This window comes from Hemitrygon akajei, chromosome 2 (assembly GCF_048418815.1).
Source record: "Hemitrygon akajei chromosome 2, sHemAka1.3, whole genome shotgun sequence".
Taxonomy (NCBI): domain Eukaryota; kingdom Metazoa; phylum Chordata; class Chondrichthyes; order Myliobatiformes; family Dasyatidae; genus Hemitrygon; species Hemitrygon akajei.
The window spans coordinates 128,069,186-128,094,549 of record NC_133125.1 but is presented as its reverse complement, the minus strand read 5'-3'; the positions used below and the strand labels follow the sequence as shown (position 1 = coordinate 128,094,549).

Below are 25,364 nucleotides of genomic sequence, written 5' to 3'. Positions count from 1 at the left end.
CAGGTTCATTTCCCAATACCAAATCAAGTACAGTCTCTCCTCTTGCAGGCTTATCTACATATTGTGTCAAGAAACCTTCCTGAACACACATAACAAACTCCACCCCATCTAAACCCCTTGCTCTAGGGAGATGCCAATCAATATTTGGGAAATTAAAATCTTCCATCATGACAATTCTGTTATTATTATATCTTTCCAGGATCTGTTTCCCTATCTGCTCCTCAATATCCCTGTTACTATTGGGCAGCCTATAAAAAACATCCAGTAAAATTATTGACCCCTTCCTGTTCCTAACTTCCACCCACAGAGACTCTGTAGACAATCCCTCTATGACGTCCACCTTTTCTGCAGCCGTGACACTATCTATGATCAACAGTGCCACGCCCCCATCTCTTTTGCCTCCCTCCCTGTCCTTTCTGAAACATCTAAAACCCGGCACTTGAAGTAACCATTCCTGTCCCTGAGCCATCTAAATCTCTGTAATGGCCACCACATCATAGCTCCAAGTACTGATCCATGCTCTATGCTCATCCGCTTTGTTCACAATACTCCTTGCATTAAAATAGACAAATCTCAAACCATCGGTCTGAGCACATCCCTTCTCAATCACCTGCCTATCCTCCCTCTCGCACTATCTACAAGCTTTCTCTATCTGTGAGCCTACCACCTCTTCCCCAGTCTCTTCAGTTCGGTTCCCACCCCCCAACAATACTGGTTTAAACTCTCCCCAGTAGCCTTAACAAAACTCCCTGCCAGGATATTGGTCCCCCTGGGATTCAAGTGCAACCCGTTCTTTTTGTACAGGTCACACCTGCCCCAAAAGAGATCCCAATGATCCAGAAATCTGAATCCCTGCCCCCTGCTCCAATCCCTCAGCTACGCATTTATCCTCCACCTCATCCTATTCCTATTCTCGCTGACGCGTGGCACAGGCAGTAATCCCGAGATTACTACCTTTGCGGTCCTGCTTCTCAACTTCCTTCCTAACTCCCTGTAGTCTGTTTTCAGGACCTCTTCCCTTTTCCTACTTATGTCATTGGTACCAATATGTACCAATGGTGTTGAGTGACATACGGAAAATAAAATACGGTGTTTAATTGCTGACTGAATAACTTCAGTGAAGGAAAAGGTATCAACTTCCAGCAAAGAATAAACAGATAAACTGGAATTTATTTTGTAAAACATTCACATTTCAAATGCATTAAATGCATAAGAAACAACACACACACACGTTGTGCAATAAAATAAGAATTGATTATGAGAAATATACAGTAAAGAATAATAAACTTAGCACAAGAAAACAGAAACACTGTCACATTCTTGAACTTCCAGCAATCACTTGCTTTAATACAGACTGCATTATAACATAATTATAATTATAAAACAGAGATACTTGCTGGAACTCAAACTGTGGCCAGGGCAATGTATGTTCTGAACTGTACTGTAGCTAAATAACTGAAGGACACATATAGTATAAACATTATTTACAAGAAGTATAGCTGGTACTTAAGTTTTCAATAATAACATTGGTGTAGTTTGAATTGATTTTTGAAAAATATACATTTAAAATTTTAATAAAAATAATACTGCAAAATTTTGGAGTTAAATGCACATTCTAAAAACAAAAAGAGAATTGTGATCCAATTTTCTGACAATATGACATTTGGAATCAAGCATTATGCAGTTATATTTTGAGGCTTGATTGTAGTATAGTGGTCACAATGATTGTAAATAGAAAGACACAGTATATTGAATAAATTGTAATATTAAAAGGCAACTCAATGGAAAATTTCCTCTTTGCTGTTCATAGCAAAATCTAAAACACTCTGTTATACTCACATATACATTTTCTCTGCAAATGCTAAATTTCCAACCCACTTTCAATCAGTTTCTTATTAAATAAGGATAGTCAAAGAGTAGAGTACCCATCCAAGTAAAGCAACTCAATCTAGGTCTGCTGAAACAGGACGTGGCATTAAAATCATCACTACAGAATGCTGCCATGGATTAAAATATATTCAGTTCAACCAATGAATGTTTTACTTTTGAGAAAAATGAGTTAAAATGTTTATTATTCAATTACTATGCTAAGATTGCTTTCTTCTCTGAGGCTGATGTACATCACTGAAGACGTAACACCATTTTCTTTATCGTGTATAATAGCCAAATAACTAAGATGCAGATAAAGTGAAAAGGGTTTGGGTCCGGCCCAAGTTGTACTTAAGGAATAAGACATTGCATGCAAAATTTTGGAAATGTGGCATATCCTACTTAGTTTACTGCTGACCACTTCCTCACATGTAATCCTTATTAATTGAAAGCTAGTCATCTCAGGCTCATTAATCAGTAATATACTTTGCAGTGGATTCATTCAATAATCAAGGGTTTTCTGATGACCTGAAAGTGCCGACTCAGACCCTTCAAGTGCCTTAACAATGCTTTCACCAGTCGGTGGGCCTGTCCCAACTTTACTCCTAATTTAATTACTTCTCATGTTGCAGTGAATGCTTAATCATTGTGAGTGATTATCAGGATGGTACGCCCTTAAAATCTGTACCTGGAATGTACATCCATATCTGTCATATTGTTGAGGACAGACTACAATTTACAACATTGACTTTCTTGGTGGTGTTGACAACATTTTCTGTAGAGTATTAGGAAGAGTCTGTATTCTTCCTTGAGATGGTTGTACAGAACATGGATTATGTTGAACTATATTTATTACTGGAACGTGAATTGCTGTGGTTCAGACCATGATCGAATCCATTTGACTTCCACTTGATGCAGGACTGTTTCTCATCCAAGGGCAATACATACATTATTGTCTTCCTCTGGAACCAGCAGCATAGGCAGGACTGTATGTAACAAAAAAAAACATTTTATAACTCCTAATGTGGTAGATCCATGAGGAAACCTAGAGAAGAACTATGCAAACAAGTAGTTACTTATTTTACTCAGGAATTGCTAAGACCCAGAACATCTGACTGTTCAAATATCTGAGCTGATAGGGGAAATGGCCCAGTGAGTATAGTTCAATTTTCTCCTTTCCCTTGTATTTATTTCACTCTCTCTTCCTGCTGTTTCAAGTGTTTCTCAGACACATGCCATAGAGTTGAGCTGATAAGGCAAGATGATAACAGTCTGGCTTTTTCCCAATGCAACTCCATGATTCCTTTAAATAATAATATTTGAATGAATGGTGCATAATGGAAAGATGTTATTCTGTCCACTGTGCCTGTGATGTTATTTTGTAAGAACAACCCTGTTTGGCTTTCACCCCTTTCTTTTACCTGTGTTGTTGGTATTATGTTATATCCCCAAGATACCAAGTTTTTGTTTATTCTATTCAAACCAACATTTATTGGCATAACTAGTTGAGGTAGCTATTGAGTTAGCTGCAAAAATATCAAATTAATTTCTTGACTTTCACTGTTTACCATCCCTCACACTAACTGTGATTATGTCTCTAGAAACACTTGCTGATGTTGCTGAGGTACTATAACTATTCAAGCCATTTGCATGTCTTCTAAGGGATGCATATTATTTGCAAATTATAATAATTTCTTTATTGTAGGTTACAATTCCAGTCATCACGTATTAATGTTTCTTGTAGTTAAGCAATTCAGTAGAGCATCATTATCTGATGCTCCAGTGCCAGTGTTCCGGAGAATTCCATGCACTCACAATGTGCAGCCAATAAATTGTATGCAAAATAAAGCAGGTTGAATTACTTTAAGTCTATGCATTAATATATTCTTTCATGGGAAGAGGATGGGGAGGATGGGGACTTTATTAGTAGTAGTGGCCTCTATAGTTCATTACCAATGGTTACTTGTACTAAGTATTTGTCAGATGAATTCAGGCCACATTAATGGGCATGGAGTTACAAACAGGAGAGACCAGGTAAGGAGTGCCCTGAAGACACTAGTGAATCCAAGTTGTTTTATGATAATCCAGTATTTTTGTGGTCAACATTACTGATGTGGGTTTTTCATTGCATATTTAGTTCATTGCTGGGATTTGAACCAACAATTTCCGGATAGGTAGTCAAGGCAATAGAATACTAGCCCAGCACATTAATTGTTAAGCTGAAATACCCACATAGGAACATTGGGAGCTCCATTTGAAGTTTTAATTCTACTGTGGATAACCAGAACAGTAGTGAAACAGTTTAACAAAGACGCCAATATTAGCGTTTACACAAACAAATGATAGCAGTTTGAAATTAACTGCTTCAATTGGAACTGAAGACAGACTACAGCCACAGCAAGTATTAACCATGCATTCATCTGTTATTAGAGAGAGGCACTCAACCAAGTTCAGTATTCTCTTTGCCTATCACCCATACACATGAATCTTTCAAACCATCAGTGACCATGCCGGCCTGGCTGAAAACAACTAACTCTTTACACTTAGAATTGTAAACAAGGACATTCAGTTCTCATTCAGTTCGCTTAGTATGGCCCAATATAGTTTACTTAAATCAGATATTACGTAATATATTTACGGTTTTTTAAGACTTTGTAATAATTGTGGAGTAATGATTTGCTTGATATGATTTTTCAATTTTAACTCCCCTGACATTCTTCTTACAGCAAATGGTGAATCTCTAACAGTTTTGGAGGCTAGATCATGGCAGGTATTTTAGAAGGAAGTTGATAATTTTTTGTAAGATCAGGGAGTTCAGGATTATGGGAAACTGTCACTGAAGAGAAGTAACCAAGGGCAGATCGGCTAATTCTGAATGAATGCTGAGACAAGCTTGAGAGGCCATTCATCCGCTCCTTCCACTTTTTCATGGAACATTCTGGACAATGAAGATGCATACATCAGGGTGCTCTTCATTGACTACAGCTCAGCATTCAATACGATCATCCCCTCAAAACTAATCAATGAGCTTCAAGGCCTTGGCTTCAATACCTCTTTGTGCAATTGGATCCTTGATTTCCACACTTACAGATCCCAGTCAGTTTGGATTGGCAACAACAACTCCTCCACAATCTCCATCAGCACAGGTGCACCACAAGGCTGTGTGCTTGGCCCCCTGCTCTACTCATTTTATACTTATGATTGTATGGCTAAGCATAGCTCCAATGCCATATTCAAGTTTGCTAACAAGACCACTGTCAATGGCCAAATCATAGATGATGAAGTAGAAGATAGGAGGGAGATCAAAAATCTGGCTGAGCTGTGCTACAACAGCAACTTCTCAGTCAATGTCAGCAAGACGGAGTAGATGTTTATTGACTTCAGAAGAAGGAAACCTGAGGTTCGTGAGTCAGTCCTCATTGGGGGAAATCAGAGGTGGATAGTGTCAGTAACTTTAAATTCCTCAGTGTTATCATTTTAGGGAATTTGTCCTGGGGCTAGCATGTTAGTGCCCTTACAAAGAAAGTGCCTCTACTTTCTTAGAAGTTTTTGAAGATTTAGCTTGACATTTAAAACTTTGAATAATAGCTATAGATATGTGGTGGAGAGTATATTGACTGGTTGTATCACAGCCCAGTATGGAGACGTCAATGCCCTTGTACAGAAAAGCAACTAAAAATGGTGGATTTGGCTCAGTCCACCACGGGTAATATCCTCCCCAGCATTGAGCATATCTACAGTGAGTGCTGTCACAGGAGAGCAGCATCCATTATCAAGGACCCCCATGATCCAAACCATGCTCTCTTCTCACTGCTGCCATCTGGAAGGTGGTACAGGAGCCTCAGGGCCCACACTATGAGTTTCAGGAAGTTATTACCCCTCAATCATCAGGCTCTTGGACCAGAGGGGACAACATCACTCAACTTCACTCACCCCATCATTGAAATGTTCCCACAACCGATGGACCCACTTTCAAGAACTCTTCATCTCAATATTTATTCCTAATTTATTTATTATTTTCTTTTTGTCTTTGAACAGTTTTTTTTTAAGCATATTGATTGATTGTCCATCCTTTTAGGTGTGGTCTTTCATTGATGCTATTGTGTTTCTTGCATTTACTCCGACTGCCCACAAGAAAATAAACCTCAGGTTCTATATGGTGGCTTTGATAATACACTTTCTTTGAACTTACAATTCCCCTTCTATGCTTGAATTGCCTGCCCTTAGAGCCCTGAAAAAGAGGGTACCCTTGAGATAGGATACAATAGCCTTACGGAAAATTAGTAATTTTCCAGTTCCCAATGCAATTTTGACTGTGGCCTTTAGTTGCCCTGTCACTTTAACTATCACTGACACAATTGTTCTTTCCCACCATTCTTGCCAGCTCTGGACTTGTTCGAATCTGCTTGCAATGCAGCAAATCATTGTGCAATTAAACATAGCCCAAGCTATTTGTTCCTGTTTGTCAGCTAGGATTGGAACCAGTCACTGAGATGAAAATTGACCTATTTTTATTGTTCAGACATATGCACAAATGAAAAGATTATTTCAAAATACATTAGCTAAGATGTAACAGTAATAGGGCCACACAAATATAATTCTGGTTAGCTTATTATCTGATAGACTTTAAATGATTTAATGTAGTGATGTGCTACACACAGCGCTGAAATAATGACACGCAGTCGGTAAGTCGTTTCGAGACTAGTTTATTCAAACTTCGCGGCACTGGCATTTATTCCCTAGCGCTCGCCCTCTCCGGGCAGAAATGACGTCAGAGGTGCATTACCAAAGTCTCCCCCCGCGAGCTGGCTATTTGTGAGCCGGTTCGCCTGCGCAGAAAGTGGGTCGCCACATAACAACCCCCCCAGAACCAGCCATACACCCCCCAATGTCCACAGTCTGGATCAGCCTCTGTTTGGGAGGTCTGCCTCTGCGCCGTGGTGCATGGATCTCGGCCGGCTGCGCCAAGTCCACATGGGCTGGTTTGAGTCGGTCCACCATGAAAACCTCCTCTCTCCCCCCAATGTCCAGAACGTACGTGGACCCATCATTGTTGATCACCTTGAACACTCCCTCGTACGGCCGCTGTAGCGGTGCCCGGTGTCCGCCCCTTCATACAATCACAAACTTACAGTGCTGCAGGTCTTTGGGTACATGGGTCGGGGTCCGTCCATGCTGTGAAGTCAGTACGGGGGGCCAGGTTGCTGAGCCTCTCGCGTAGTCTGTCCAGGACTGCTGCGGGTTCTTGCTCTTGCCCCCTTGGGGCTGGTATGAACTCTCCTGAGACGGCCAGGGGTGCGCCGTACACCAACTCGGCCGACGAGGCGTGCAGATCCTCTTTGGGCGCTGTGCGAATTCCAAGCAGGACCCAGGGAAGTTCGTTCACCCAGTTAGGTCCTCTCAGGCGGGCCATGAGAGCCGACTTCAAGTGACAGTCGAAGCGTTCCACTAGTCCGTTCAACTGTGGGTGGTAGGCAGTAGCGTGGTGTAGCTGTGTTCCCAACAGGCTGGCCACAGCCAACCACAGGCTGGAGGTGAACTGGGCACCTCGGTCGGAAGTAATGTGGGCCGGTGCCCCGAAGCGTGCTACCCAGATTGCGATCAGTGCTCGGGCGCAGGAATCAGCAGATGTGTTGGTGAGCGAGACCGCCTCTGGCCACCTCGTGAACCGGTCTACCATAGTTAGGAGGTACCGCGCTCCTCGGGACACTGGTAGGGGGCCCACGACATCCACATGAATGTGGTCGAACCTCCGGTGGGTGGGTTCGAACTGCTGCGGCGGGGCTTTAGTGTGCCACTGCACCTTGGCTGTTTGGCACTGCGTGCACGTTCTGGCCCATTCACTGACCTGCTTGCAAAGTCCGTGCCATGTGAACTTGCTGGAGACCAGCCGGATGGTTGTCCTGATAGATGAGTGCGCCAAACCGTGTATGGAGTCGAAAACTCGCCGCCTCCAGGCTGCCAGGACAATGGGGCGAGGTTGGCCGGTAGCCACGTTGCACAAGAGGGTCCTCTCACCTGGGCCTATGAGAAAGTCCTGCAGCTGCAAACCCGAGACTGCGGTCCTGTAGCTGGGCATCTCATCGTCCGCCTGCTGCGCCTCCGCCAGTGCTGCATAGTCCACCCCCAGGGACAGGGCCTGGACAGCTGGTCTGGAGAGTGCATCCGCCACAACGTTGTCCTTTCCCGAGACATGCTGGATGTTCGTCGTGTACTCAGAGATGTAGGACAGATGTCGCTGCTGGCAAGCCGACCAGGGATCGGACACCTTCGTGAATGCGAAGGTCAACGGTTTGTGGTTTGTGGTTCTAAGAAGTACCTGAAATGCCGGATTGCCAGATAATGTGTCAACAGCTCCCAGTCAAAAGCACTGTACTTGAGTTCGGGTGGTCGTAGGTGCTTGCTGAAGAACGCCAAGGTTGCCAGCGCCCCTCGATGAGCTGCTCCAGCACCCCACCGACTGCTGTGTCGGACGTGTCCACCGTGAGTGCGGTCGGAACGTCTGTTCTGGGGTGCACCAGCATCGCGGCATCTGCCAAGGCTTCTTTGGCTTTAACGAAAGTGGCCGCGGCCTCCTCGTCCCAAGTAATGTCCTTGCCTTTACCTGACATCAGGGTGTACAAAGGGCGCATGATACGGGCTGCTGAGGGGAGGAAACAGTGGTAGAAGTTCACCATACCAACAAACTCCTGTAGTCCTTTGACCGTGTTGGGCCGGGCAAAGTGGTGGATCGCGTCTACCTTGGCGGGCAGAGGTGTTGCCCCATCTTTGGTAATCCTGTGGCCCAGGAAGTCAATGGCATCGAGACTGAACTGGCATTTGGCCAGGTTGATCATGAGGCCGAAATCACTCAGGCGGGAGTAGAGCTGGTGGAGGTGGGACAGATGCTCCTGGTGACTACTGCTGGCTATAAGGATGTCGTCCAAATAGATGAACGCAAAGTCCAGGTCACGTCCCACCGCATCCATTAGCCGCTGGAACGTCTGTGCAGCATTGTTCAGGCCGAACGGCATTCAGAGGAACTCGAACAGGCCAAACGGGGTGATAAGTGTCATTTTGGGGATGTCTTCCGGGTGCACCAGAATTTAATGGTGTTCCCGGACGAGGTTTACTTTGGAAAATATTCTTGCCCCGTGCAGGTTTGCTGCAAAGTCCTGTATGTGCGGCATGGGGTAGCGGTCTGGAGTTGTAGCCTCGTTCAGTCTGCAGTAGTCACCGCATGGTCTCCAACCCCCAGCTGCTTTGGGCACCATGTGCAGGGGGGAGGCCCAAGGGCTGTTAGACCTCCATACAATGCCCAATTCCTCCATTCTCTTGAACTCCTCCTTCGCCAGGCGGAGCTTTTCCGGGGGGAGCCTTCGTGCGCAGGTGTGGAGGGGTGGTCCCTTGGTCGGGATGTGGTGCTGTACCCCGTGTCTGGGCATGGCTGCCGTGAACTGCGGTGCCAGAATCGATGGAAAGTCCACCAGGATTCTGGTGAATTCGTTGTCCGACAGCGTGATGGAGTCCAGGTGTGGGGCCGGCAACTTGGCTTCACCCAGGGAGAACGTCTGGAAAGTCTCGGCATGTACCAGTCTTTTCCCTTGTAAGTTAACCAGCAGGCTGTGATCTCGCAAGAAGTCCACCCCCAGGAGTGGTTGGGCCACTGCGGCCAGTGTGAAGTCCCACGTGAACCGGCTGGCACCGAACTGCAGCTGCACTGTGCGGGTGCCATAGGTCCGTATCGTGCTGCCGTTTGTGGCTCTCAGGGTGGGTCCTGGCTTCCTGTTGCGGGTGTCGTATCCCATCGGGGGCAAGACGCTGATTTCCGCTCCGGTGTCAACCAAGAAGCGGCGTCCCGACTGTTTGTCCCAGACGTACAAGAGGCTGTCCTGGTGGCCAGCCGCCATAGTCATTAGCAGCAGCTGGCCCTGGCCCTTGCAGGGCGGGCAACAACGGCGGGCTTTTGTGCCCCACCACTGGTGGTAGAAACACCACTGTTCACTGGCCTCCTCACTCCTGCCTCTGTGTTGCGTGTGACCCCCTGCCGGGCCTGGTCTGGTCCACTGTTGGGCGCGTGGCCTGGTATTCTGACCAACGGACGCCACGCTCTCCCTGTTGGCTTTCCACAGCACGTCTACCCGGGCCGCCACCTTCCGGGGGTCGCTGAAATCTGCGTCGGCCAGCAGCAGATGTATGTCCTCGGGCAGCTGCTCTAGGAACGCCTGCTCAAACATGAGGCAGGGCTTGTGTCTGTCAGCCAGGGACAGCATCTCGTTCATCAATGCTGACGGCAGTCTGTCTCCCAAACTGTCCAGGTGAAGCAGGCGGGCACCCCGCTCACGCTGTGAGAGGCCAAAGGTCCCAATGAGCAGCGCTTTGAATGCTTCATATTTGCCTTCTTCCGGGGGCGACTGTATGAAATCCACAACCTGGGCGGCTGTCTCCTGGTCAAGGGCGCTCACCATGTGATAGTAACGCATGGAATCAGAAGATATCTGCTGAATCTGGAACTGGGCTTCTGCTTGGCTAAACCACACGCATGGTCGCAGCGTCCAGAAAGTTGGCAGTTTTAATGAAACTGCGTGAACAGATGAAGAGTCGGTCATCTTTGGTCCAAATCCCGTTTGGACCGTCGGGGTCACCAATGTAGCGATGTGCTACACACAGCGCTGAAATAACGACACGCAGTCGGTAAGTCGTTTTGAGACTAGTTTATTCAAACTTTGCGGCACTGGCATTTAATCACTAGCGCCCGCCCTCTCCGGGCGGAAATGACATCAGAGGTGCATTACCAAAGTCTCCCCCCGCGCGCTGGCTATTTGTGAGCCGGTTCGCCTGCGCAGAAAGTGGGTTGCCACATTAATGCTTTTAAAAGCCATCACTGAATTGCTTGGTGTCAAACAGTAAATGTTTTAGGATGCAGATTTTAAAAAGAATTATGCTGCTACCTGAAAACAGTTCTTGAATCTCTTACTGACAAAGTAGAGTGCAATGGGATTGATGCAGGAGTTGAGGGAAGCCATATTGATGCCAATGTAATTCAACACCAGGAGAAAGCTAGAAAAGAATACAAACTCATTAGAAATGATTACTTATAGCCATTGGAATATTTTATCATGCAATAAACTTTTCTAACATTGACAGGCAATGATCATAACAAATTATAATTAGTCATAAATTAAAATATTAGAATGGTAGGGACATAGATAACAGTTTATCAGCTCCTTCAAAACTGAGATGAGGATGAATTTCTTTCAGACCAAGAATTGTGAATATGTTGCCACAGAAGGCAATGGAAGCTAACTCATTGGGTGTCTTTAAAGCAGACATCGATGACTTCTTCATTGGTAAAGAGATTAGATCATGGTGAGAATGCAAGAGAATGGGAGGGGAAGACTTGACCTAATTCTACCTGGATATATTATGGACTTAAGTGGTCACAATTGCTTTGCTCCTGCCCCCCTTCCATTACATCACAGAATGCCCAGTGCTAAATGAAACCACACCTTCCCACTGGGAGAAGTGACATGAAGTTTCTAATTCTTCATGCTGCCGTTTTGTTGGTACTAGGTGGCACTGCCAGTAAAACTTCTGCCTCACTGTTCCAGGGCCTCAGGCTTGATTATGACCTCCCATGTTGTCTGTGTAGAGAAGACACAATCTCCCTGTGATAGTGTGCGTTTTCATCCCCTATCCCAAACTTATGCAGGTTAGTTTTTCACTGTAAATCACCCTTAGTGTTACTCACGGATGGCATGTGGAGGTGTCAGAAGGGGAGTTGGTGGGAATACGAGGAGAATATTTTACAGAGAAATTAGTAGGTAATGAGATTGATGGGGTTGTTCTGTGAACTGGTATTGACTTGATAAACTTGAAATTTATTGCCACAAATGGCTGTGGAAGCCATATCACCAGATATATTTAAAGAGAGATTGATAGGCTTTTTATTACTAAGGGTATCAAAGACTCTGGGGGAATGCGGGAGAATGGGTGAAGAAGGAAAATACTGTAAGTTATCTATGATCAAATAGTGGAGCATACTCGATAAGCAAATGGCCTAATTCTGCTCCTATGACTTATGGTCTAAAAGATCTCCTTCAATGTCAGATTGAAAAGTCTAAAATTTTGCTTTATTTAACACTCTAACAATATATACAAGACTCTAAGACCATAATACAAAGGAGCAGAATTAGGCCATTTGGCTTATCGAGTCTGCTCCACCTTTCAATCATGGCTGATCATTTTTCCCCTCCTCAGCCTCACTCCCTGGCCTTTCCTCCATGACCTTTGATGCTGAGTCCAATCAAGAACCTATCAATCTCCGCCTTAAATACGCCCAAAAACCTGGCCTCCACAGCTTGCCTGTGGTAACAAATTCACCGCCCTATGGCTAAATAAATTTCTCCACATCTCTGTTTTAAGTGGAGGCCCCTCTATCCTGAGGCAGTACCCTCTTGTCCTAGACTCCCCACCATGAGAAACATTCTTTCCATATCTACTCTGTCTAGGCCTTAGAACATTCAAAAGGTTTGAATGAGATTCCCTCTCCTCCTTCTAAATTCCAGCAATCAAACATCTCTTGTATGATAACCCTTTCATTCCCGGAATTGTCCTTGTGAAGATCCACTGAAGCCTTTCCAAAGCCAGCACATCTTCTCTTAGATGATGAGCCCAAAACTGTTCACAATGCTCAAAGAGAGGCCTTAACGGTGCCTTATAAGGCCTCAACAGCAAAACCCTGCTCTGATATTCTAGACCTCTTGAAATAAATGTTAATATTTCATTTGCCTTCCTCTCCAATGACTCAGCCTGAAAGTTAAACTTTAGGGTGTTCTGCACAAGTACTCTCAAGTTCCTTTGCATCTCAGATTTTTGGATTTTCTCCCCATTTAGAAAATAGCCTGCACATTTATTTCTTCTACCAAAGTTGCTAGACCATGCATTTTCCAACATTGTTTTTCATCTGCCAATTTCTTGCCCATTCTCCTAATCTTTCTAAGTCCTTCTGCAGCCTACCTGTTTCCCCAACACTACCTGCCCTTCCACCAATCTCTGTATCATCTGCAAACTTGGCAACAAAGCCATCTATTCCATCATCTAAATTATTGATATACAGGATAAAAGGAAGCGGTCCCAACACTGACCCCTGCAAAAACACTACTAGTCACTGGCAGCCAACCAGAAAAGGATCCCTTTATTCCCACTCACTGACTCCTACCCATCAGCCAATGCTTTAACCATGGCAGTAACTTTACTGTAATATCATGGGCTCTTAACTTGGAAAGCAGCCCCATGTGAGACAGCTTGTCAAAGTCCTTCTGAAAGTACAAATATACAACATGCACTCTATTCCCTTTAAACTACTTGTAATCTCAAAGAATTCCAATAGGTTATTCAAGCAAAATTTTCCCTTAAAGAAACCATGCTGACTTTGTACTATCTTGTCCTCTGTCACCAAGTACTCCATAACTATATCCTTATTAATTGACTCCAACACCTTCTCAACCATTTAGGTCAGGCTAAATGGTCTATAATTTCTTTTCTGCTGCCTTCCTCCTTTCTTAAAGAGCAGAGTGACATTTGCGATTTTCTAGTCTTCTAGCACCATGCCAGAGCCAACAAATTTTGAAAGATCATTACTGCTGCCTCCACAATCTCTACCGCTACCTTTTTCAGAACCCCTGGGTGCAGTTCATAGGTTCAGTTGACTTATGTACCCTTAGGTCTTTCAGCTTTTTGAGCACCTTCTCCCTTGTAATAGAAACTGCCCTCACTTCTCTTCCCTCATAACCTTCAACATACAGCACACTGGAAGTGTCTTCTATAGTGAAGACCGATGGAAAATACTCACTTAGTTCATCTGTCATCTCCTTGATCCCCGTTATTATTTCTCCGGTCTCATTTTCTGGCAGTCCTATGTCTATTCGCATCTATCTTTCACTTGAAAAAGCTTTTACTACCTACTTTGATATTGTTTGCTAACTTGCTTCATATTTCACCTTTTCCCTCCTAATGATTGTTTTAGTTGGTCTGTGTAGGGTTTTAAAAGCTTCCCAATCTTCTATCTTCCCACTAATTTTTGCTTTGTTGAATGTGCTCTCTTTTGCTTTTACTATAGCTGTGACTTCCCTTGTCAGCCATGGTTGTACTATTTTACCATTTGAGTATTTTTTTTGTTTTTGGAATACATCTATCCTGCACCTTCCTCATTTTTCCCAAACACTTACACCATCGCTGCTCTACTGTTATCCCTGGCAGAATCTCCTTCCAATTTACTTTGGCCAACTCTTCTCTCATACCAAAGTAATTTCCTTTACTCCTTTACTGCTATGTCAGACTTTAATTTCTCCCTATCAAATTTCAACTCGATCATATTGTGGTCACTGCTTCCTCAGCATTCTTTTACCTTAAGCTCCCTAATCACCTCCAGTTCATTACATAATATTGCTGCTTCCCTAGTAGGTTCAATGACAAAATGCTCTAAAAAGCCATCTTGAACGCATTCAAAAAGCTCACTCTCTTCAGACCCATTAACAATCTGATTTTGTCAATTGACCTGCATGTTAAAATCTCCTGTGACTATCATAACCCTATTGACATGCCTTTTCTATTTCCCTTTGTAACCTGTGGTCCACATCCCATCTACTGTTTAGAGGCATGTATATAACAGCCGTTAGGGTCCTTTTATCCTTACAGTTTCTTAACTCATCCCACAAGGATTCAACAGTTCCAATTCTATGTCACATCTTTCTACTGATTTGATGTCATTCTTTACCAGCAGAGCCATGCCAAACCCTCTGCCTAGCTTCCTATCCCTCCAATACGTGTAACCCTAAACATTCAGCTCCCAACCACAACCATCCTTCAGCCATGATTCAGTGATGACCACAACGTCGTACCTGGCAATCTGTAATAGTGCAACCAGATCATGCACCTTATTTCTTATACTCTGTGCATTAAGATATAACACTTTGAGTTCTGTATTTGCTACCCTTTTTGATTTTGCATCCCAAATGCACTGGTACTCACCCTACTGGCTGCAGTTTTGTCCTGTCATCTGTCAGTCTGACTGCATGCTATCTTTGCTTTTTAACATCCATCCTATCCTCAGTCCCTTCACTCCAGTTCCTATCCCCTGCCAAATTAATTTAAACCCTCCCCAACAGCTCTAACAAACCTGTCTATGAGAATATAACCATATAACATATAACAATTTCAGCACGGAAACAGGCCATCTCGGCCCTTCTAGTCCATGCCGAACGCTTACTCTCACCTAGTGCCACCCACCTGCACTCAGCCGATAACCCTCCATTCCTTTCCTGTCCATATACCTATCCAATTTTACTTTAAATGACAATACCGAACCTGCCTCTACCACTTCTACTGGAAGCTCATTCCAGTAAGGTACCACTCTCTGGGTAAAGAAGTTCCCCCTCGTGTTACCCCTAAACTTTTGCCCCCTAACTCTCAACTCATGTCCTCTTGTTTGAATCTCCCCTACTTTCAATGGAAAAAGCCTATCCACATCAACTCTATCTATCCCCTTCATAATTTTAAATACCTCTATCAAGTCCCCCCTCAACCTTCTACGCTCCAAAGAATAAAGACCTAACTTGTTCAACCTTTCCCTGTAACATAGGTGCTGAAACCCAGGTAACATTCCAGTAACATTCCAGTAAATCTTCTCTGTACTCTCTCTATTTTGTTGACATCTTTCCTATAATTCGGTGACCAGAACTGTACACAATACTCCAAATTTGGCCTTACCAATGCCTTGTACAATTTTAACATTACATCCCAACTCCTATACTCAATGCTCTGATTTATAACGGCCAGCATACCAAAAGCTTTCTTCACCACCCTATCCACATGAGATTCCACCTTCAGGGAACTATGCACCATTATTCATAGATCACTCTGTTCTACGGCATTCCTCAATACCCTACCATTTACTATGTATGTCCTATTTTGATTAGTCCTACCAAAATGTAGCACCTCAAACTTATCAGCATTAAACTCCATCAGCCATCTTTCAGCCCACTCTTCTAACTGGCCTAAATCTCTCTGCAAGCTTTGAAAACCTACTTCATTATCCACAACGCCACCTATCTTAGTATCATCTGCATACTTACTAATCCAATTTACCACCCCATCATCCAGATCATTAATGTATATGACAAACAACATTGGACCTAGTACAGATCCCTGAGGCACACCACTAGTCACTGGCCTCCAACCTGACAAACAGTTATCCACCACTACTCTCTGGCCTCTCCCATCCAGCCACTGTTGAATCCATTTTACTACTTCAATATTAATACCTAACAAACCTTCCTAACTAACCTTCTGTGTGGAACCTTGTCAAAGGCCTTACTGAAGTCCATATAGGCAACATCCACTGCTTTACCCTCGTCAACTTTCCTAGTAACCTCTTCAAAAAATTTAATATGATTTGTCCAACATGACTTTCCACGCACAAATCCATGTTGATTGTTCCTAATCAGACCCTGTCTATCCAGATAATTATATATACCATCTCTAAGAACACTTCCCATTGATTTATCCAAATTCTATTTTGGGTATTATTGGTCCCCTCTTGTGTTCAGGTACAACTTGTCATTTTTGTACAGGTCATACCTCCCCCCGAAGAGATCCCAATGATCCAAGAAGCTGATGACCTGCCCGCTGCATTAGCTTCTCAGTCACATATTTTTCTACAAAATCATCCTGCTTCTGTGCTATTTATCCTAATTAATTCCAATTTAATCCTAATTTAACCTCAGAGTCTGTTTCTTTGATAAATGTTATGTACACTGCACTCTTTTGGTACCCTGGCAACTTTGATTAATAACACACATGAAATGCTGGAGGAACTCAGCGGGTCGGACAGCATCTATGGAAATGAATAAACAGGTAATGCTTTGGACTGAGATCCTTCTTCAGGACTGAAAAGGAAGCATAAAGTCACTGGGATAAAATGGTGGGGGGAGGGAATGGAGGCTGGAGAGGTTATAGGTGAAGCCAGGTGGGTGGGAAAGGTAAAGGGCTAGAGAGGAAGGAATCTGATAGGAGAGGAGAGTGGACCTTAGGAAAAAGAGAATGAGGAGGGGACCCAGGGGCAAGTGATAGGCAAGTGGGAAGAGCTAAAAAGCCCGAGTGGGGAATAGGGGAGAAGGGGAGGGAATTTTTTTAACTGGAAGGAGAAATCGATATTCATGCGGTTGGGTGTAAGCTACCCAGAAGGAATGGAAGGTGTTGCCCTGTTCAGCCTTACCTCAAGAGTTCACATCTGTTGGGATCATTTTCATTGTAGATACATTTCATTAAAATCCTGCTAAGGTGTAGTGGAAGCCAACAGAGGGCAAAAACAAGCACGAGGCAGAACACAGTCTTTGCTACTTCCCGCCGCTGCAAGTGAATGATTAGAACATTATTCAATGACCATTGAAGGACAGACAAGATAAGTCTTCAAAGACACTTTGATGATGATGGGCATTAAGAGATTTGACTCTTAAAGGAATGTTGTTGAATAAACTATTTCCACTTCAGTAATTGAGTAGCAAGCCCTCAATATTTACATGACGAACGTCCATTGATGCATGAAACAGATAAAAGCAAGGTGCTTGGCATGGGTTTCTATCACAGGATTAGAATTGACTGATTATGCTAATATGTATTCATTACAACAACGTTTGAAGGAATGAGGTGCAGAGTTGTTTCTTCATGAATTTCCACAGACTGGACAAATAGGTGACTATTGCACTTCAGTGTTTAAGGATGACCTTGCAGTCCAACCACACGGATTTATACCTGATCTCAGGCCTCTCTGTGCCAAGTCTGCACAATATCCCTGTGACTATCAGGGTTTCCACCAAATGCTATGGTTACGTCTGACTTCCAAACATTTGCACGTTAGCAAGTCAAATGGCCACTGTAGGATTACCATCGGTGTAGAAGGGTGGCAGAATTCATGTGGATGTGGGGTGGATCAGTTACAGAGAAATGAACGGGGGAATACAACTACCTTATGAACTGCCATAGACTGAATATGTTGAATCCTTCTTTGTCTTGAGAAAATATGAAGCACAAACTATTTAGATTTTAGTAGAAAATAATCCAGAGCGGAGCAAACACTGTAGTTTAAGTTTTAATTGAGGGTATGAATGGACCATTTGAGTATATTTCATCCTAAAGGTATAAATACAAGCTTTGAAAAAAAAACAGAATTGAATAGAATTTGGAGATTGGTGTTAATGGATCATGAATGTAAATAGGTGCCAGAGTTGTGCAAACCATTATCAGACGTAAGGTACCCAGTTACTGGAAGGCAATAGCTTTGAAAATAGTGCAATGAAAATTTACTAGCATGCATCTCACGATCGCTTCGAATAGGCTGTAATATGAATGCTAGTAATGGAGTCATGAAAGAGGACTTGAGATAAAAATCAAAGCTTAACCTACAATAGATATCAGCAACTGACGAGGTGGTCATGTGATAATTCATGTCCTTCTGTACTTTGAGAATGTGTGAGATCAGATATGATACATAGAGGTTTGTGATGCACTGAACAGTCTGTTTCGCTCTGTTTAAATAGCCTGCTCATTGCTGACAGATAATCAAATGAAGCAAAGAACAGAGATTAAATTGGCAAATTTCATCTAATCTTGATTGGAGTGGTACATTTCTTGGCAAAGCATTTATGTGTTCATCAACATTTTTCCAAATCGGGATATTTATTTTGCTGACAGGAACAGAACTATATTCTTTAAAATTTTTATTAAAGTGGATTGTGTATTCACCTTTGAACTACAAAGCAATATTGGGGTACAAGGCTAATGTTCAAAATGGAGATCAGCACAAAGCAATTGGATTCAAGTTTGTACATGATCTAATTACCACTTACATTTTGAAGTACAGACCTGTGTTCCTGAGTATTAGATGGCCAGTATAGCATTATTGTCTGAGGAAACAGATTCACTCTAACAATTACTTCCATTGTTTTGAAAAAAGGAGCTGATTTGCACCTGCTTAAATGAGTGTTAATCAACCTCTAGCTTGAACAACTCAAACAAAACGCAGAGGGAGCTCAGCATCTATGGAAGGGAATATAAAGAGTAGACATTTTGAGCTCAGACCCTTCATCTGGAATTATTTTACATTCTTATAAAGTTTTATTTTTCTTGCAGAAGTCTTCAATGTCTTAAAATTTTTAATTCTCCAAATAATATGTATATTACTGTTTTTCTCAAAGTTGCACACTGTATCTTTTAGCTTTGAGTCCTACAGCTTTAATCTACCCTCATTTGGTACAGGCTAACTGGATAGAGTTTTAGGTAATTCAGAGCCATTGGCATGCATTCGATCAAGTGCATTGCTTGTTTCCCTAATCCCATAAACTAACTTCTGTGGATCCAAAATGCTCACTGCACTGGCCCAGGTGGGCACTAGGAGAGCTACTAGATATTCTGCAAGCTGGAAATCTTGAGCAATACACACAAATATGACAGAGAAATGCACTAGGTCAGGCAGCATCTATGAAGGGAAATAAACAGTTGATATTTTGAACCAAGCCCCTTTATCAGATCTGGAAAAGATGGGGCAGAAATAAATCCTGATGAAGAGTCTCGCCCTGAAACAACAACTGTTTATTGCCCTCCATAGATGCTACCTGACTTGCTGAGCTCCTCCAGAGTTTTGTGTTTATGACTCAAGAGCTAAACAATGAGGTACAGAATGCTAATGAGATCTTGGATAATACAAAGGACTCTCGTGGATGAACAGAACAAGCCACGCCCAGAAAATTGTTTTGTTAACTGAAAATGCTCATTGTCCACCTGGGCAATTGTCAAGGTTTCTCATCTTAGTAGCCATTAACAATGATATAAATGAGTAAAGTTTTAGAATATTATAGAAGTTAATGAAAGCATTGAACAAAGCATATTAGTTACACAAAAATTTCCTCTTTGTCAGCCACAGCTTTGTAGTCCACAATCAAATGCATTTTGCACTGGGCACAAGCATAGGGAGCTGTTCAAAGCTTAAGGTAAATTTATTATCAGATTATGTCTATGTCACATATACTATCCTGAGATTCTACTTCTTGTGGGCATTCACAGTAGAACAAAGACTTACAAAAGAATCAATGAAAGATTGCACATAAAGACTGACAAACAACCGATGTGCAGAAGAAGACAAATTGCAAGTACATACATACATACATACATACATACACACAGAAATAAATAAATATACACAATCATACATAGTGGATGGTTGTAGTGCAGAGAATCGGTGGTGCTGGTGGAGGGGGTGGATGGCGCTGGAGGACAGAGTGGATGTTTGGAAGGAATTAGTGGTGTTGGGGGTTTGGTGGGAAGCAGGATTGTGAAGAGTAAGCTAATAAAAGGGAAGGGAAAATAGTGGTGGAACACAAACAGAGTTAATGAAATAAAAACAAGATCAGTCTAGATGTCTAAAATGGATTTAATTTGTTCTAATTGTATTCTTTCTCATAAAAGTAGTCTTGAATTTATGCTTTTCTCCTGAATGCTGATTACACTGGACAACAAAGATTTCACTTCCTGAATACCTTCAGGTGTACCTTATGAATTTTGGGCTACTGATCATGAAAATCACCATGAAATTTCCCTATCATGCACCATTTTTTGAAATCACTTATGTTTATTATTTCAATTCATAATTTAAGTCAATTAAAATGTTGCCTACAATGTAAGCTGGAAAGTTTCCTATCTTGTCCAGGCATGCTTGGGCATGCTTAGGCGGTGTGGCTGCTGCATGGCAGGACAGGTTTTAGTAATAATTATTGGGTTCAGGACTGTAAGGATGGAATTTGCTATCACCAGGCACAAAAAATTCTATGAAGGATTTTGATATTTGAGACAGATGCTTCCCAGAATAACTGATGCCAAGATTAAGGAAAGCATTTTTGTTGGTCCACGAATCAAACAGGTCATCAGTGACAGGCAATTTGAAGAATTTCTTGTGGGACCGGAGAAAATCACATTCAAGGAAGTTGATGAATTTTTTTCTCGGCATCTACAGAGCACCAAACTACATGCAGCTGGTTGAAAGCATGCTTCAAGCATATAAAACTACGAAGTTCAACATGTCACTAAAGATTCATTTTCTGTATTCCCATTTAGAATTCTTCCCTGCAAATCTTGGTGCTGTTAGTGATGAGCATGGTGAAAGGTTTCACCAGGACATTGCGGTCATGGAGAAAAGATACCAGGGCAACTGGAATCCATCAGTGCTGGCAAATTATTGTTGGACACTGAAGTGAGAAGCCTCAGACACTGAGTACAAATGAAAATCATTAACAAAATATTTTTAACTTAGTTGAACTATTGTAAAGCATCAGCACCATTATTCAATTAAACACATTATATTCAATAAAAATTAATTTGTTGTTTCTCCAAATTCGTACGTGATACAAGTAGTCTGAAATCATATTTGTGTTCATCTTCAAGCAGTCTATCATAAACAAAAAAAAATTTTGAGGAAGCAACACCTTTGAAAACATTTGTTGTCCAGTGTTATATGATGCTATGTGCCTGTGATGATTTCAATTTTCATTGCTCTTGTGCATGTGCATACATGTACACGTACTTGTAGCTAACAATAAACTTGACTTTGATTTGACTTTATTTGCATTATGTTTAATCGCCTGAAAATGCAGGCAGCATCTTCTCAAAACCTTAAGGTGAGGCTGGGAAGGTGGTAACATTTTTAAGAAATTTCAAGGCCCATATTTATTGCTCTGTAATCTTCCATGAGTCATACTATGTGTACTTAATGGAGAGAAAAAACATATTAGTCTCAATATTTAGTACCAGCCACTGACCTTACTTAAATTATGAAATACTGTAAACTAAAATTGCAAAATTACAATTTTAAAGTAAGTTGCGTACCTGTTTCAGGTGATCATTCAGAGCAATCTGCATCCCAGTTTTCTTCTGTAATAACTCACGGGTCATTAAAGAGTAAAACAGTGCTGTGCATGCTAGAGGCATACAGAAGTAAAAGGCTAACAACCACCAGTCTTTCGCTACTTTGTAGAACTGTAAGTGGAAATATGAAAAATGCACATAATGAGGCTAGTTTTGGATGTGTCACACCTTCATTCCTACCTACATAAGATGCAAGCAGCTTTGATTCTCTGTATTAGTGTCTAAGTTTATCACCTGGAAAGTTCTCTCCCATACTGTTTTTCATCTCATAAATTTCTTTAAAAAGAAAGTAATGGGTTTAAAGAAAAAAAGAACAAAAGCAGAATTCTTTTCAGGTAGCATTGTGCTGAAGGGTTATTTTAATTCCTTGGGACACTATGGAACTGGTGAGATTATGAGTTCCTTGATTGAGAATTCATGATGCTGTTCTGTCCCTATACCCATGGCTTTGCTGGAAATAGACAGGATTCTTCATTGGTACAGCAAATTTGTGACATTAGAGCAAAATCAATACCCCACCAACTGCATATCCTTGTTCTGTGTGTTCAATGACTAAAAAATAAAAAATAATTACTGTGTTCACTTTTTGGCACCCAGGTATCAAAATAGGGGTGGAGCTTAACGGTGACTCCTTTGCTTGCATCTTTGGGAACAGCTCTATTTCTAGCTTTAATATCTCTATTTTTTCCTTTCAGGGTTCTTTTGACGACCCTGATCTGGAGTTTCATGCTGACTTTGATACTTTGTGAGAGTGGGACCGCTCTCGGGGTCTCACGACCGGCCTCCATTTGATATACCCAAGGACGTAGCTTAAGAGGGCTAGAACACCTTCAGGGTTATGGGATTTCGTGGCTCTGGAAGTGGGCGAACTCAAGGTCAGTGCCCTCCGCAGGGAATCGGTGTGTCGTGGGAGACAGAAGATAGAAAGCAGCAAGCTGGCTGCTGGCTGTGTGCCCAGAGTCTCAAGGTCTTTGGCAAAGAGCTCAGAAAAAGCGATGCAACAGACTTTTAACATTGTAAATCAGTGAGTTGTTTGTTACGCCTCTCCTCTCGCTGTGAAACAGAGACACCTCTTTTTCCCTTATTAGGGAGAGAGTCTGTGGAATGCTGAATTACCAGGTGAGGGAGTAGTCTTTGGAGTACTACAGGTCTGTGTCTTTATTGATGCTTGCTTCATGCTTGAGTGCTCGCACCGATGCTTTCTTGGCTGGTGGGGGAGTGGGATCGTTGCTGCTGCTTACACAAGGGACGAATAAGTTGGAGGGAGGGTTCTAACATTTAACTGTCATTCATTCTTTGGGCACTCCTCTGCTTTCATCGATGGTTGCAAGGAAAAGGAATTTCAGGATGTATACTGTACACATTTCTCTGACATTAAATGTACTTTTGAAATCAAACATAATAAAGTATTCATATTTCTACTCAGAATAAACTTCTAGGTCTTTTATTAATAGTACTTTAAAGCAGGGGTGTCAAACTCATTTTAGGTCACGGGCCGGATTGAGCAAAATGCAGCTTCATGCGGGCCGGATCAGTCGGACGCGTGCGAACGCAGCTTTCGTTGCCTCCGTTTTTTCAGCCTGCTCTCATGTGTCTCAGTCTCTGCTATAACTACAAAGTGTTTCACTTTACAAATTCCGTTTCTTATGAAGAAGACTGCCGAGCAAGACTGCCGAATAAACATTAAAAACCCTGAAAACCTGGTACCTGAATAAACTCAGCATTAGCCATATCATACGCCATAGGCGCTTCGATTACTGGGGCCAGCTTTAATAGTAATTAGATATTATCTCGCGGGCCAAAGATAATTCCACCGCGGGCTGGATTTGGCCCGCGGGCCTTGAGTTTGACATATATGCTTTAAAGTATAACAGTTTTGTGTGTGTACTTTGGCCAGTTGTTTCATTTGAACTGATTTAAGATTCAAAACTCTAATATCCTTGGATCTGTCTGAAAGAAAGGGACTTTTCCTTTACGCACTGTGGATCTGGATTCAACAGGAAATGAAACAAGATCTACAGGTTCTCATTGTTCTCCAGATTATATGTTTTTCCAATGGACAAAGTACTTTGTCTGGAACATATCAAAGTTCAAAATTCACAGCAAAATTATTATCAAAGTACGTATATGTTACCATATACTACCTTGAAATTCACTTTCTTGCAGGTGTTGCCAGCAAAGTGAGAAATACAGTAGAATTAATGAAAAACTATACATAACAAAGATCGACAAACAACCAATGTGCAAAAGAGGACAAATCATGCAAATAATAAATAAAAAAGAAAATAAATAATACTGAGAATATGAGTTGTAGAGTGCTTGGAAGTGTATCTATAGGTTGAGAGTCAGTTCAGCATTGAAGTGAGTGGTACTTCCATCCTGTTTTAGCCTGAACCATCAAATGATAATAATATGATCAAATGGTACTAGTTTCCTTGCACAGATTAAAATTTTAAACTGTGACAGTTGAGTATTTTAGTTCTGGATTCTTCACCAGAATAAGACTACATTTTAAACGTTATCAATTACTTTAAAATATCTACAATTACCACAGATAACTGTCTGTCATTTTTTTTCAGATGTTGATTGACAGTTATCTATTCATGGACTAGATAGATACTACAGTTTTATTTAACAAGTTGCCCAAAATATCACATTAGTATGTCTGATTCCCTACAGCACAATGAAAAGATATAAGCATATACCTGCATGAACTTAGTTTTCTGCATGGGAGGAATCATACAGACTCTGTACATCTTTCCTCGATAGTTGATTTCTAGCAGATCAAAGGCTATGAATTCAGGAACCGCCAGGATAATTGACAATGCCCAGATGACTATAATTTCAATAACAGTCCACGTGGAAACTCTGATGCCTTGAATACGACTCCAGGACAACACTGCTCGATACCTAAAAGTGAAACACTACAATAAATCGGATGTGTTTTCTGACAGCAAGATTCAAGAAAGAAACGCACTGTAAGTTACCTGTCTATACTGAGTGCACAGAGACTGAGAACAGTGATGCCAACAGATGCTTTCTGCATAAACGGCAGGAGTTTACATACTTCCACCCCAAAAGGCCAATCTTCAGCGTGGAGCTGGAAGCAAAAAGCACAAATGTTTTGTTTTTGTGAGACTGGAACTTTCAATAATGTAACATCAACAAAGTTAATAATTAAGTGTTACTAATTTATCATAACATTTGATATGCAATGATCTGTACACTATGCCTTATTCTTACAGCTGCCTTCTCTTCCTTTTCCAATTTCCATTCCAATTTACATTCCCTTATCTCTTCTTGTCTAAATGAGTGACTCATGTTCTGCTTTCAACACTTGCCTTCAGTACCTCTAATATTAATTTAATGTTGGAAAGGTATTAGTGACCTCAGGCATTCTTCACGACTCAATCCAGTTGAAGATGATGCTTGCACACCTCCCAGTAGAGCCACGAGTCAGTAGTTGCAACAGGAACTCAGGTGACCTCTGCACTTTCCTGTGGTTTCCACCTAAGGTTATCACATTGCCTTTCTGAATTTCC

The 25,364-nt window shown here is 42.1% G+C and overlaps 1 protein-coding gene across 1 annotated transcript in view; it reads right to left on the bottom strand.

Annotated features, from left to right (window-relative positions):
* Nucleotides 1-1,152: 1,152 nt before the first annotated feature.
* The window catches only part of LOC140715418 (endothelin receptor type B-like), a 44,429-nt gene continuing 20,217 nt past the window's right edge, over nucleotides 1,153-25,364 (bottom strand). The window contains exons 3-8 of the mRNA XM_073027583.1: nucleotides 24,810-24,922; nucleotides 24,528-24,732; nucleotides 21,784-21,933; nucleotides 17,126-17,259; nucleotides 10,800-10,908; nucleotides 1,153-2,855 (exon numbers count right to left, since the gene is read on the bottom strand). Of these exons, the coding sequence (XP_072883684.1) occupies nucleotides 2,703-2,855; nucleotides 10,800-10,908; nucleotides 17,126-17,259; nucleotides 21,784-21,933; nucleotides 24,528-24,732; nucleotides 24,810-24,922 (864 nt within the window). The 3' untranslated portion in view covers nucleotides 1,153-2,702. The remainder of the gene's footprint in view (nucleotides 2,856-10,799; nucleotides 10,909-17,125; nucleotides 17,260-21,783; nucleotides 21,934-24,527; nucleotides 24,733-24,809; nucleotides 24,923-25,364) is intronic.